At 40.9% G+C, this 15,242-nt stretch overlaps 1 protein-coding gene across 2 annotated transcripts; it reads right to left on the bottom strand.

Annotated features, from left to right (window-relative positions):
• Nucleotides 1–1,604: 1,604 nt before the first annotated feature.
• On the bottom strand, nucleotides 1,605–14,247 carry SMARCE1 (SWI/SNF related BAF chromatin remodeling complex subunit E1). Of its 2 annotated transcripts, XM_072111420.1 has the most exons (11): nucleotides 14,148–14,247; nucleotides 13,185–13,226; nucleotides 11,660–11,703; nucleotides 10,649–10,747; nucleotides 9,540–9,620; nucleotides 9,250–9,381; nucleotides 6,215–6,386; nucleotides 5,485–5,657; nucleotides 3,460–3,561; nucleotides 3,023–3,260; nucleotides 1,605–2,305 (listed from the first exon to the last, which is right to left on the bottom strand). In XM_072111420.1, exons 2-11 carry the CDS (start codon nucleotides 13,189–13,191, stop codon nucleotides 2,082–2,084), a joined length of 1,272 nt encoding a protein of 423 aa, XP_071967521.1. In that variant the 5' UTR covers nucleotides 13,192–13,226; nucleotides 14,148–14,247; the 3' UTR covers nucleotides 1,605–2,081. The 2 variants fall into 2 exon arrangements, with proteins under 2 accessions (XP_071967521.1, XP_071967522.1); XM_072111421.1 differs by lacking the exon at nucleotides 10,649–10,747.
• Nucleotides 14,248–15,242: the final 995 nt, after the last annotated feature.

Genomic DNA, 15,242 nt, shown 5'->3' with positions numbered 1-15,242 from the left:
TTAGAAAGCTTCTATATTTGCTTCCAGTGGACAGAAATCTGTCCCAGGTCATGTGATGTCACACAGGTGCAGGGCTTTTTATATCACACAGCTCTGATTACTATAACGAGCCGTGCACCTGTGTGACATCACATGATCTGGGACAGATTTCTGTCCACTGGAAGCAAATATAGAAGCTTTCAAAAGAGGGACAGCAAGCAGAGATCTAGAAAATTGCGAGGAATTGATACAGAAAGTGTATTGGAAAAATGTATAACTTTTCCTTGTACAGACAAAATCAGTAATTTGATGTTATATTCGTACAACAAGCAGACATCTAGAAAACCATGAGGAATTGATACAAAAAAAATATATTGCAAAATTGTATGACTGATTATTTGATAAAGTGGACAACCCCTTCAAGCACTGATCAATTTAGCATTGTCTTGAGTACAGCCCTGTGCTGGCAGATTTTCAATTTCGTGTGCACCTTACCTAAGCTTAGATCATTGTGCGATCCAGACTTTGGTCTCCAGGGACTAGGACAAGAAGTAGTAGACGGACCTGAAGCACGTTTTGGGAGATGAAGCTGTTCCATGTTGTGTACTGTTCCTTTAAATCAGGACATGTGGCTTTACACCCCTGCAGATCTTTAATATGACACCGAAAACATGTTTCTAGGTGCTATAGAACTTAATATAGGAGCTGCCAAGGTGACACCACCCCTGCAACTACTAAACTTGTGAAAATTGAAGGTATTTGCCTGACTTTTTAGGGAATTTTTTTTTTTTTTTTTATACAGCAGCTCACATGGGCACCACTCATTCAGAATCTTTCTACTGCAATACAGTAGACAAGCAAAAATATGATATTTCTCCTTAAAAGCTTCTCTCAAATAGGGACAAAGGCAAAATCCTTTACAAGAAAATTACAGGGCAAGTCCATTTAAAGGTTCATTGCTATAAACAAGCTGAAGATAAACCCTCCTAAAATCTGCATCATAGAAATGATTAAACCTGACTTAGTCATAAGCTCTCCTTTATCATCCGCCAAAACATCTCCATTATACTTTATGGAGTTAAAATTCTCATAAAACAAAGTTCCCAGCATAATTAGTTGGGCAAAGTGACAAGAATTTAGTAAAACACTAGTAATTATACTAGTCATTTCACTTAAAATGGTTACGTATAACGATTTCCATATTTTTGATAATGGAATCCAAAGAATAAGGACAGAATACAAAGCTGAGGAGGAGAATCCTTGCTTCATATTACTCTATGATACAAAAAGTCCCTTCAGTGTTGCTATTTTGCAGGGACTCATTGCATCATATATGAAGATCCAAAGCATTTTTGCGCAGTTTTAATTAAGATAATTGGTAAAACCTGTCAAAACCAGATACGTTTTTAAACGCATCCATTTTTTTTTTACAGACAGATTAAAAACGGGTTCAAGACGCCACGTGTGCCGTTGGCCTAAATCACAGTACAGGTTTTGAATTTGCAGCATCCCAATTGCAGATTCATGGAGTGGATGTCACCCTTAGCAAAGCAGGCAGTCGTGTCACCTACTGTAGATGTGTGCTAATATTTTTTAGTGTCACTTGAAAGGAAGAAAAGTGTGTATACAGAGTATTTAATTCTTCTTTATTTCAGTTGCATTTGATAAAAAAAATAAAAAATATCAATTGATACACAACAGTATTGTGTTTAGGGCATATATGCTGCAAAGTTGTGGTGTAGGGTTTGTTAAAATTGAATTTAGGGCGAAGAATTAAAAGAACACAGAACTTGAACATGGCTGAATGACTGTCAGTACTGAAGATATTCTAAACCCTTTGTAAGGACACAATCTAAGCCCACTGTCAGGTTACAGTAAAAAGAACATGCTACTTGACACCAATTTAGTGAGGCAGATGTCAGCCACCTCCTGAGGAAAAGGATGAAGCCATACCAGATATAGCAGAGCTAACATGTGCTCCACAAATAGTTGTCAAGAAGCAGCAACAAAGTGGATTTCATATGAGGAATGATCGGAGAGGTCTTTAGAGACCAACATTGGGCGACAATAAAATATAACTAGCAACCGTCAGGACACACAGATCAATCCTTCCTGTCCGCTTCCTCGGTTGCTTGATCTGTTGTGGCTTCCTCCACTGTACCACTGTTGCTCTCAGATCCAGTGTTGCTGTCACTTGTTCCCTCATCTAGCGTGCTATCCACAGCCTCTTGCCCACTCTCCTTGTCCTCAGGGGTGGAAGTCCCCTCCTCCCCATTCTGCTGGCTCTCACTTGTCTCCTCGGCTGGTGGTAAAGAAGGGGTGTCCTCTGGAAGACAAAGTTGCACAAGGCTCAATAGAACCCAATACTTACATACTTGGCTGATATTTTGACAGATGGCAAGAAAAATAAATCTGTTAGGTTAAGAAATGGTAGCGCGAGCAAAGTGGTCAGTAAACAAATTCATGCTGAATATGAAAAATGTACAAGATGTGGGAATGTATTCCCTGGAAGCAATTTCCTTCCACAATCCGCTATTGAGAACATTAGCTAATAATTAAATAGTTAAATGGATCTGTACCATTTGGCACTGCTGATTAGATATCTCCAGTAAACACCTCATTTTAAACCAATAACCCATCCTCGGGGTAGGTCTCTGTAAGTGATCAGCATGAGTCTTCTATGCCAGCAGCCTCCACATCTCAGTATGTAAACTGTGAACAGAGCTGGAAGAAGAAGGATCAATCTCCCGTATAGCAGTGCTGCCACAAAACTGCAGCTCTGCTACTATTAACTTAAATACGACCCGGACTGCACTTCCCCAGCGCCTCACAAGACAAAAAAAAAAAAAAAAAAAAAAAAAAAACCTTCTCCATCTCTGTTCACTGTAAATGCTCAACTGCAAAAGCAGAGCAAGGTGGGATCTAACAGCAGTAAAACAAAACAAAAAAAAAATGAACGCATTACAAAATCATTACTCTGAATCTGGAAAAAGTAATGGCACTGGCCTGCAAAAAGTTAACTGGCCTGGATAAGTGCACATACCCGTCTCCATTGCTACCTCCTCCTCTCCATTCTTCTCTTCAGACTTTGTAGCTTCCTGCTCCTCCTCTGCTGCAGCTGCCGCAGCAGCAGCAGCGGCCGCAGCAGCATTTTGACTGCGCTCAGCTTGTTCTGCTGCCTCTTTCTCCCGTTCTTCCTGACGTTTGCGAGCCTGTTCTTCTGCTTGAGCTATTTCAGCTGCAATTTTATCCATGTCAACCTCCACTTTCAGGCTGCACAGCTGTGAAGAACAAACAAGTGTCAAGACAACAACCATGCAACATGAGATCGCTCCATGGATACATTCGATGTAAAATGAAATCATATTACAATGCTATGCAATAATACATTGATTTTTTTTTACGTAAAATCTGTCAATGGATATATGTATACAAATGGCTACAGAATTTCAGTGCTGGCACAAAACACCACAAAATTACCCTCTTAAGCTCATTGTTGAAGGCTTCGGTACTTTCCAAGAACTTTCGTTTCTTTTCCTGGTGACGGTCTTCAATCTGTAACAGCTCTGCCTCCAATTTACGCTGATGAAAAAAGAGATGTGTAAATAAAGAACGTGCACCACTACTGTCTATTTGTTACAGAAACAGAGTTACAGAAACATTCACACATTATTGCAAAGCTGAACTTCCAAAAACACATCCATTTCCAATGCTGGGCCACAGATGTCAGAGGCCACAATGTTTGACAGACAACATGAAGATGTTTTAAGAAATGTTTATGGTGTGGAATTGTAGGCGAGAGAAGGAATGTCCTTACATCAATGTCAATAGAGCGATGGAGCCATTAGTAGTAAATGAGGCATTAGGACACACACCCTCTTACCACACCTGAGGATTGGGGTGAGGTTAGTTTATACCCAATCTCAGCGTGTTCATTCTCGCTTAAAACTTTAACACTGAAAGGAAGCCACAACTCACACAGACCAAGGTTTCAAACAGATTTCTGCTTTTAACACCTCTTTGTCACCTTCGCACAATAAAATGCCAAAACTGCAAACAAAACTGTATTTAAATAACATTTATAGAAAACATTTAAGGTACATTCACACAATGCATGTTCGCCCAGCTGCTCACCCCTCCCAACTCCATAGAGAAGAGACTGGCCGATGCCACAGACATCAATGGGGACGAATATTCGGTCGCATATCGGTCCATGTTACGCTTGTGTGAATGAGCCCATGCAGCCATGTCAAGTACTGCAGCGCAGCCCCATTCATAAGGCACCAGACAGTTACTGCACTTGTTTATAACCAAGAAATAATAGGCCTCTCTCAAGTACATACTTTCTTTCATAGGGTTTGTATAGTACTACAGAATTTGATGCCGCTTTATAAAGATTACTATTATTATTATCATTATTATTATATTATAGGGTTTTCTGGGTCACATTACATCAGCAAATTAGTATTGAAAACAAAAATAAATAAATAATACAGTATATGAAAGTGCTGGAGTTCAGGGAGACTTATCAAGTCAATAATCTGCACCAAGAAACAGCCTAGTAGTGCAAGGCATTACAGGCAATCATCATACTATCACACCACTTTTACATCTGCACAATGGAGAGAGGAGTGAGGCGCGGTGCCTGGCCACCATATGCCTAGGGGCCTCAGTTTCTATGCACTTTAACAACTTGTTTGAAAATAAGGCATGGTCAAAAGAGATGAGCATGAGCCACAAATTATGTAACTGCGCCAAAACTTTGGCACAGGTTCTAACAAATACTTTGTCTCCAACACATCCACACCCTTATACTACATCAGATGCACCATCCAGAATCATAAATGTTGCGCAGAATAAGACTCTATGGTCTAATTTTTCACTAGTCTGTTCTGAAACACTTTTTTTTTAAAATTAGATAGATTTTTATAGATAAACGCAGGAACACATACAAAAAAAAAAATAAAATTACATCTCTTAGGCCTATGCCGGAGCATTCCTCATATCACTTTAATAAATCACAGCCAATTAAAGTGAATCTGAAATAACTTAATAACCCATGTAGCTTTCTGTACACCAAAGCTTCTAAAACGTTCTACTAAAACTTCACTCCTAATGTTTAGGCTTCACCAGCTCACCCTCCTTATATTAACTTCAGTATTATAGTAGAACTAAATAGTGAGATTTGGGGTAACAGAAGAATATCTGTGCACCATGAATACTATACTAGTTAACTATGGGGAGCTTCAATGGTGAGGTCAACCTAACAGTTTGTGTGAAGCAATATCTAGAGACAGCATGAGTGTTACCTGTGCATAAGCCAATATGTTTAATTACACTTTGACAGTGTACAGACATGCATGTCCACTGTACCCCACCAACAGATTAATTTAATAGTTTGCTTGCTCATTTTCATTCAGGACAGCAAAGTAGACTCCCACATACAAAAAAGGAATGTGGTAAGAGCATTCACTTCCTGCACTGCAAATTTACTCGAGTACTAACCTGATGAACCATAAGGGACTGGACCTGTCTTTTAAGGACCTGCATTCTGGCTGTGGTGACAACAGATCTCACATCGGGCACCACACTCTCGCTCAAGATCTCACTGATCAAACGGTGATTCCTCTGGAAGCGGGCTGCCGCTGTATGCTTCATAGAGAAACCATCGTCATAGTCTGGAAAATAAGAATAAACAGTTTAATTCAAATTAGTATTTAATACTCCAACAAGCAACACAATTGTAGCCAATAAACTTAACACAAAAATCTAATTTGGAGGAGGGGTTAGGATAAAAAGTATTGGGTAAAAGGAGTGAATTGTAAGTGATTTTTATAGGTGCCATGTTTTTTGATGCCATGACAATCCTGTACAGAGCACAAACAGTAATGCATGCTTTACTCCTTTATTGCACTAGAGGGAGCTACATCACATGTTTACTGTCTACACTGCGCCCCCTGCCTGTGACCATAGAAAATTACATTTCTTGTAAGAAATTTAAGATTAAAAGTTTAGCATAAAATGAACAGTCCACCACCCTTACAGCCTCATTAATGAAATTACAATAGCAACACTGGCTGAAGGGGTAGGATATGATCACACATGGCAGATTTGTTTGTGACAATTCAGGGAGACAACATTTTCTACATCTGAAGGAGATCATTTCTACAATACATAAAAACCACATCAAACCTGCTGGGTGTGAATATAATTAGCAGAACAGAACCGGGCTTACCATCAGGATCTTCTGCTGGCTGGATGCTCATGTATGGCTCTCCCTTATCGAGGCGGGACTGGCGCTGGCGGCTTTCTTCTTCCAGAGCCGCTTCAGCTCTGCTTTTGGCATTGATGTAAGCGAGATAAGCAGGCGAGTTGTGGTATGTCTTCATAGATTCATTGTACTCGATCTGCAGGAGAAGCACACCGGTAACCACAATTACAATCATATATACATCACACAGCTATTATCTACGCTACAGACATATTGTTAGAGTGACCTCCGCCTCACAGGACCTCACTAGTCTACTAATTGGATTGTTCTAGGACTCTACTTAAGAGTTTTGCTGAAACTGAAGAACATTAGCAGGCCATTTTCTTTTCTATATTTAAAGCAGCTATAAAATGATACTACAGAGATGCCATAATGTGACACTGCAGCTCACTTTTAGGAGACCAAATATTTGATAGCCCAATACTAAGGGCAACACAAGTCACCAAATCATTCAGTAAATGGTTGCTCCCCTACATACTGATAGATTTTAGCTGGTTCTAGATAAAAGAATTATATTTTAAGAACTAAGTGTTGGGCATGGTTTCCCTATTTTCTGTAGCAAAGCAGTAATACACCTGCTATAATATGTACAACATCATATATTTAAGAATGATATTAATGGCAATGCATGATCATAATGTAGCAACAGAAGCAGCTTGAAGAGAATACTTGCGATATATATTAGAAATGATCACATCAGTCCCTTCTTGCAGCATATGAACAGAGTCTGCTGATGAATGGAGCTGCAGGTGTAGAGTAGAATGAAGCCAAAGACTCAACCCATGAGGCAGGATCTTGTTTGGGTGCAATATAGTACAGAAACAACCACATCTACAGGCGTTCTACCCATTCACAAGTAATACTGCATTATAAGGTGACTACTGCACAATAGTAAAGACAACATTGCTGATACAAATAAATGCAGAAAGTCAGGAACACCCAGTATGGATCAGCAGCAAAGCTGGTAAGAACACTACATTTATCTTGTATACACGCAACACATCTCAGCACATCTGCCAAAATTATGGCAAGTCTTAAATCCAGTGCAAAAATTGCATTTTAATTGTTAGTTAAAAAATGTAATGTCCCATGAAGGAAAGTGTCGCACCTTCATGAGGTAAGATGCTTGCTATACTGAGGGACGTGTGGCATCACCCTAAAGGAGTTCTCAATACAAAAATAAACTTTTCCAGATAACAGCTTCTCACTTGGAGTGGACCTCACAGACCCGCTGTTCTCAGTAGCCATTACACAGATAGATAGACAAGAAGCAGACAGCTCCATTCTGCATAATGGGCAGGTTACTGCAGATCAGCTCCCATACACTAGAAACTGTGCAGAGAACACAGCAGTCTGCTGCATTCTCTAGAATAGATGGCGATGGGCGCAAAGCGCCCTACGGGAGCGGTACGGTGCAACACGTGTGGCACTGTACCCCGTGAAAAGATAGGACATGTGCTATCTTTTCACGGGATACGGCGCCGTGTATCCTCTCCCCGCGCGCTGCCTGGTGCCCGCAGTGCTACGGCACGTTGGGCAACAGCTGTGTGAATCCAGCCTTAGACAGTAGTCCCTCGTTTAGCCGAGGAGCACTATATATATGCTATAAGTATCTCATATTGGAAGATCCCTCAAAGAGACACTACAACCAACCATGATAATGCAGTGCAATCTGCAGGCAGCATGTTATAGAACAGCAGGAGTGGGTTGATGTACGCCACATTTTCATGGCCACACGTTTCCGATAACGTTACTAACATGACAAAGTTGGATACAGCTGCCCTACAACATGCTTTTGCACACGAGACAACATATTAATTATCCAGATAGCAGCATCTAAAAGAATGGATACAATTCTATTCACTTTTGCAAATGAGAAAGATCCAAGATGTAGTGGAAATCATGGATAAGAATTTGCTATTTACTTGACGGTGGACATATATGGACTGGCAACCTTTTCGCTCTTCACGACAATGCATGAGAAGGCTTTAATCGACTGGCTATTTTTAGAGAATTTTCAGAGGTACAGTTAAAGGCCATAACTTCATCTTTTGCATCTTCTTTTCCCCCTGACACATACAGGGTCACACAAGTTTTAAAAAGTTTTAAAAAATTTTAAAAATTGACAAAAAGTGGAAAATAATGATTTTTTTGTGATGTAGTGTAGGTTTTTTTTTAATTTTCCAATTTAACCCAAAATTAACATGAAAAAAAAAAATATGTCTTATTGTTCGATGTTGTTTTGACATATAATATTTGAAAAACACGTAAAGTCTTGGCAAATGGAACAACTATGGTGTTTTCCAGTGTGTGTTTTATTAGGAAAGATTAATTTGTATTGCTGTATATTTATTAATATATCATGTGTCTGTTAATTTTACATGGAGCAGCCACCCATGGGTGCTGGGGGCAGATGTCTGATCAGACCCATCAGCTCTAGCAATCAGACACAGCCATCATATGACCATAAGGTCTATTCATTACTTCATGCGACTTCAGCACTATGTAGTGAGGAGAGAATAATAAACCGTTCTACCTTCTTATTAGGGTCTCTGACAGAGACCTGAACCTACTCGTGTGACAAATGGCATTTTCAGATCTGTCAAATCCTACGCAACCACAAGTAGAATCAAACTTATGGCATAAATACTTCCTTTCCATAATTTTTCATAACTTAAACTGAAGCCCAGGAGGAGGAAACCTCCATGAAAATGCCTCACTATTTGAGGTTTTTTCTTTTTTGAAAGGTGGGGGTTGGGAGAAAGAAGAGGACATATGAGTCAATTATTTAATGACATATCTGGGGGCAACGATGACTACAACTAGTAAGAAGCTGATTCCACCTGACCTAACATTATCCAGCCTGGGACCCAGTGAACAGCGCAGTCAACCCTCACTTCTCAGAAGAAACAGCAGCTGAAGCCTTCAATGGCATCTAAGGCTCTAATGAGATTTTTTTGAGGCATATTTTCAGTTTTCTAAGTACTAATTCCTCGTACCTTTTCAGCTTCATATTCGTTCAAGTACTCTTGCTTCTCCTCATCGGTTAGGTCACGCCACATCCCACCAATGATCTTGCCAATCTCCCACAACTTAAGGTCAGGGTTGGAAGCCTTCACTTGGTCCCAGACCTATTCAGAGACATTAAGGGTGGCGGAGAGTATTTTTCTTTTATTAATTATAGGTCTACAGTTTATTCTAGAATTTGGGAATAAATTTTAATCTTTTGAGGAAACTATGGACGTGGAGACAAAAACTACGCCTCCCAGAACCCAGACCCATCACTCACCTTTCTGCTGTATCGCATGTAGGGCATGAGTGGCTTATCTGGAGGCTTTGGAGGTTTTGGGATAGTGATCCCAGATGATGCCTAAAAGAGAGGATCATACAAAATTATGTCTAGGGCTTTATAAAGTTCATACCATGTTACTCACCATGAGATGCCTAACCTTTCAACAATAAGATAAATTATAGCATAATGGGTGTACAAGAGTAACTAGACCATTACTGTAATAATCCATCTTCTTTGGAATAAGGTGGAATAAGATCCACCTGTGTGACATCACATGACCAGGGACATGTTTCTATCCACTGGAAGTAAACAATGAAGTTTCCTATAAAATGACAGCAAGCAGAGATCTAGAAAACTGAGGACTTGATACAGAAAGTATATTGGAAAGATTCTTGTTTGCATGCTCAAAAGTTATAAGTTTTATTTGCGTAAACTGAACATCCCCTTCAAGGGACATCTACAATCAGTTTTATTGATGGTCCTACCAATCAGTTCCTGCTGAACTATTCTCATTGGGACATAGTTTATTATGGCTCTACGATTTTGGCAATAGAGTTATAAACATTATGCTGATCAGTCTGGGGCAGTCTGGTGCTGTAGCATAATTTTTAAAAACTCTATATTGCCGAAACGACAGTGTTAAGAGTTATAATAAAAGAAGTCCTGAGTAGCATAGTTTGTCAGGAAGTTCTAAGTAGGACACGTCTATCATCAGTAAAACTTATAATGGATGTTCTTTAATAGTCAAAAGTCTTGGCTGCCAAAAAGATACATTTTGTTTGTATGATGAAACATTTTACAATATACTTTCTGTATCACAACTTCTTTACATCTAAATCAGTCTCATATTTTTCATAACATGACTGCAAAGAGGGTCAATCTATAAGCGGAATATTGACACAACCAGTGACAGCAGCCACAGTTCTTAAGGGAATCCCATTACACATAAGACAACATTGCCTCTTCTCCCAGGCCACAGTCAGTGTATATCAGGCTCCGCGTTAACCCTGGGATAGAGGCCAGACTCCTCCACGTAGGCAAACCCAATGTCTGACTGTGCTGCAAGGCCTCAGGTTACACATTATTACATTCTCCTACCCTCTTACCCTGCTGTTGCTGCCTGGGTTCCCTCCCAGCCTGTAGTTGTTGTAGGCAAGATGACTGTATGGATTGTATCCCACAAACCCTGGTGTGCTGGGCATTTGCTGATGGAAACAAATGAGACAAAAACACGAATGAGAAATGAGTTCAAACAGAAGAAAAATAAAAAATATAGAAAATGATTTGCATATGGCGTGTATAAGAAGCCATGAAACGCATCTATTATTCTTTCAAACACATGAAAAGCTTCTGGAAAAAGCAGTAGAGCATCTGACACAAATTTGCTCAATGCACTTGAAATATTTTTTCCAATAATGCTGTGGACATTCCTTATGTCCTTATGTCTATAGATCCTTGTGACATTCATTGTGTTGTCCTATATAAATTTGGTTAAATGCTTGTTCATTGGTAGATGCTAGACACCATCATGGCTAATATCGGAGGATCGATTAAACCCAAATAAAACAGGGATGTGGCATTTATGCCATGTCCAGGGCCAAAACATCTGCTTCCTCTGCCTGCACAGTGCTCATGAGATCTGGACATGGCAAGCACAATGTATTGACAGTGACCAGTATCATGACAGGACAGACACTGATTAAAAAACAAAAATAATAAAATAAATGTACGGAAGGGACAGCAGTTCATCACAGCAAGCACACAAAGCCACAAACACAATGACTGCACACATCTGACAAACAAACATGTTCTTATATGAAGAAATAAAAAAGCAGGCATGGGGATTTGGCACTAAAGGGAACAGCAGTTGCCCATTAAAGAAAAAAAAAATACCAACTAATTTTAATTCACATAAAATGTGATTAAAATTAGCGCACATCCATTTTCTGGGTTTTGGAGTTCACTTTAATATAGGAATTTGCTTCTACATGTGTTTCACAGGCCAGAAAGTTGTTTTGTACATTGCGTCTACTATAGAAGAGGATGCTGACTGTATAACCTGCAGTCGCTCTGATGTAATAAGTGCAGTACTAGAAACAATAAAATGCTCTACTTACTGTTGTGGGTGCCGGGGCCGGCGGCGGGGCATACGACGGCCGCTCTGTGGAAAAGAGCACACGATAAGTAAAACAGGGAAAGAGTTCACGCTAAAAAATAAATAAAAAAATCAACACATGATGCACATATGCCTACTCTACAGCCGTGCTGTGGCCTCCGTTTATCACCAAAGGAAAAATATGATGCCCCATGAGAGGGGACAATCCTTTCCCCCTGCAATCCATTATCTAGTAATTTCGGGGCAGGTTGCAAACCTAAAATGGAAAACCACTAAACTACATAACTATTTGATTATGTAAACCTATGTGGTGCAGAATTTTTTTTGTTAAAGCAAGGGGTACTCCAGGTTTAAAACGTTGATCTCCTATTTGCAGATTAGGACTACACCCAGTTTCCCTCCTGCTGAAAATGGCCACGGTCCTCCTGTGGGCACCACGTTTGCTTCAAAAGCCAGGGATGCCAAATACATCCACCACATGGCTCGTATGCACCTCAGTCTCATTTATCTTCTTAAGGAATAAGAACAACCACTAGAGTACTGGAAGAAAAAAATACTTACCCTCCTCCAGCATCCATCACTTGTGGTTTTAGGTTCTATGCCCAGTTAGATGTTCTGTGGGGTCATGGAACCTGCTTTAGTCAATGAATGGCCTCCTTGGATATGGACAAAATAAAGGAAGCGAACTCCCGTGGTCCGAGGAGGCGACTCATTTGCCAAAGAGGGTCCTGTGACCCCTGACCAGATGCAAGCCCAAACATCTAAAGTAAAGCGACATGAGAACCAGAGCAACATAGGAATGCCTTCCCCCCCCCCCCCCCCCACGTGGCGCCCTAAAGTTTTCCCAGATTCCTGAAATACTCCTTTAAAGGAAACCTATCACCACGGATCTACTTATTAAAGTACATCCAGTGGTAGGTGCATCTAATGTATGCAAGGCTAGCCCTTTTTAGGGCCTATCCTTTAGTCCCCTGTATCTTTTGCAATCTCTAATTGGCAAAATATGCAAACATACCAAAGAGGCTACTGGGCCGTGGAGTAGCCGAAGCTGAGGCTACACGGTGTGAATACTACATGCCCCAGTAGCCTCTTTGATCCTCCTACCCAGACATCTTTAACTGCACGCACTAGTCTACAAAGCTGCAGTTCTGCGCATGTGCAGGATGCTCACTCCACGGTCATGAGTCTGAAGCTGGAGCAACTGCGCATGCGCAGAACCCGGCTTTGCAGACGAGTGTGCGCAGATCCTTGTAGCTGTGCGCTGAAGATATCTGGGTAAACTTAGCCTTTAGTAAATTTGCATATTACAACAATCAAAGACTACAAAAAATCCAGGGGTCTTAAGGATTAGCCCTAAAAAGGGCAATCCTTACAAACATCAGATAAACCTACCAGCGGACCTACCTTAATGCCCAGCTGTGTGCAGGTCGCTTTAAAAAGGGAAGTGGGATTGGTAGGAAGTAAAGTCTTTTCTCTCCTCGATCCTAGGAGAATCCAACCAAAAGAATGGTTACAAAATTACTTACTTGACATTTTTGCCGTTTACTTCTCCAGCTCCAACATTGAACCTGAAAATGAAAGAAACAAAGATTTCACACATATCCTGATAGTAAAGCTCCCAGACCCCTTACTGTCTAAGGTTTGGGAAATGAAGGAAATTGGTCCTCGACCTTCATGTGCTGTGTAGATTGTAAGCTCTTGTGAACAGGACCCTCACTCCATGTGACCACATCATGTCTTATGTCTGCATGTGCTGTGTAGATTGTAAGCTCTTGTGAACAGGACCCTCACTCCATGTGACCACATCATGTCTTATGTCTGCATGTGCTGTGTAGATTGTAAGCTCTTGTGAACAGGACCCTCACTCCATGTGACCACATCATGTCTTATGTCTGCATGTGCTGTGTAGATTGTAAGCTCTTGTGAACAGGACCCTCACTCCATGTGACCACATCATGTCTTATGTCTGCATGTGCTGTGTAGATTGTAAGCTCTTGTGAACAGGACCCTCACTCCATGTGACCACATCATGTCTTATGTCTGCATGTGCTGTGTAGATTGTAAGCTCTTGTGAACTCCATGTGACAATGTTATGTGTTATGTTGTCTGCATGTGTGCCCCATGATCTGTACAGCGATATGGAATATGATAGTGCTATATAAAGATTCATATTTTAATATCAGTAACCATTCCCTTCTATGGAGACCCGTGTATACATGATGAGTGGAGCTGCACAGCAAAGTATACACTGCCGCCGTACAGTATACACAGTGAGGGAGCACATATAACACGAGTGGTGGTGCTGTGCCCTTTGTGTGGTGCCTGGATATGGATACTTTCCAAGCCGCTAGGCCTCACGCCCCCTGCTCTCCGTACATTCCCGCATTATACATCCCGGGACTTGCTGTTATCAGCCCGTCCTATGCCCGGGTATCCCCCCCTGTGCCCGCTGCCCCCGGCTCCCCCAGCCGCATCCGCTCCGCACTCACCTCGCTCCCTCTGCTCTGCCGCTCCGGTCTATTGTCCCTCTCACAGGAAGAGGCAGAGGCTTCACTTCCGCTGTGGCACTTTCCACACAATAGCGCGGGCTGCGGGCACATTCGTCAGAGCCAGTATGGGTCTGTATTCTGTATACAGCAGTCCGCACCCTTATAGTAGAGGTAGTAAATCTTTTATGGATCTTTCATTCATTAAAAAAAAATATATATATTTTTTTTGTATACAGATTGAATTTGTTTTGTGTAAGAGTGATGAATCTGTTGTAACGAATCTGCAGCAATGAGCAAAGGCCATTTATTTTAGTGAAGTGAGGCAGATTTATATCAAAATTTCGTAATTTGTAAAATATGACGTCACAGCATCTGACGAGTATTTTCTTTATTACATGTTTACCACTGAAAGTTCAATTTAGAGGGTCAAAGTAACTTACAAAGACACAATCTTGTGCTCTGCGATACAGCAGCAAATTACCCTAGTCACAAATATCTGATCCAATTATATAACTGCCTCCGGGGCACATTGTAACATATGTATGAAGCTTCCCATACATATAGGATTGGCCCCATTTCATGTTAGTATTGTTTTTCTTATACAAGGCCCGATTAGAGTACCCCCCCCCCCCCCACATCAAAACTTGACTCATCTCAGGCAAATATGACGTTGCTCTTTTTCACATGATATTGAGGTTTTTTATTTATAGGTAAACAGCTGAGATATCACATAAAAAGCGCTTTTCCCTAAACCATGCCCATTGCCTCAACCCCAAAGCATAGTATAATAACATGTACAGAGTAGAGATGCTAACACTGTATTAAGAGGGTTCACGGGGCATTAAAAAGACATCTTTGTTGGGATTGTTGCCCCCTATGATTTTATCGGGGAGTTGCGATCTTTGCCATGACATGACATTCGTTGTCTTTGTAAGACCCGAGGCTGTATGACTTTGCAGATTCGTTACAATATGCCAGTGGTGCATTGTAGTGAATCCTATGTATTATTGCAGTATATGGTAGAAACAATTAGACCATCTAGGGCAGTGGTGGCAAACCTATGGCACGTGTGCCGGAGGTGGCACTCAGAGCCCT

The sequence above is a fragment of the Engystomops pustulosus genome, chromosome 6, assembly GCF_040894005.1.
Source record: "Engystomops pustulosus chromosome 6, aEngPut4.maternal, whole genome shotgun sequence".
Taxonomy (NCBI): Eukaryota; Metazoa; Chordata; class Amphibia; order Anura; family Leptodactylidae; genus Engystomops; species Engystomops pustulosus.
Note: the sequence above shows the minus strand (reverse complement) of the source record. Positions and strands in the feature narration are given on the sequence as shown.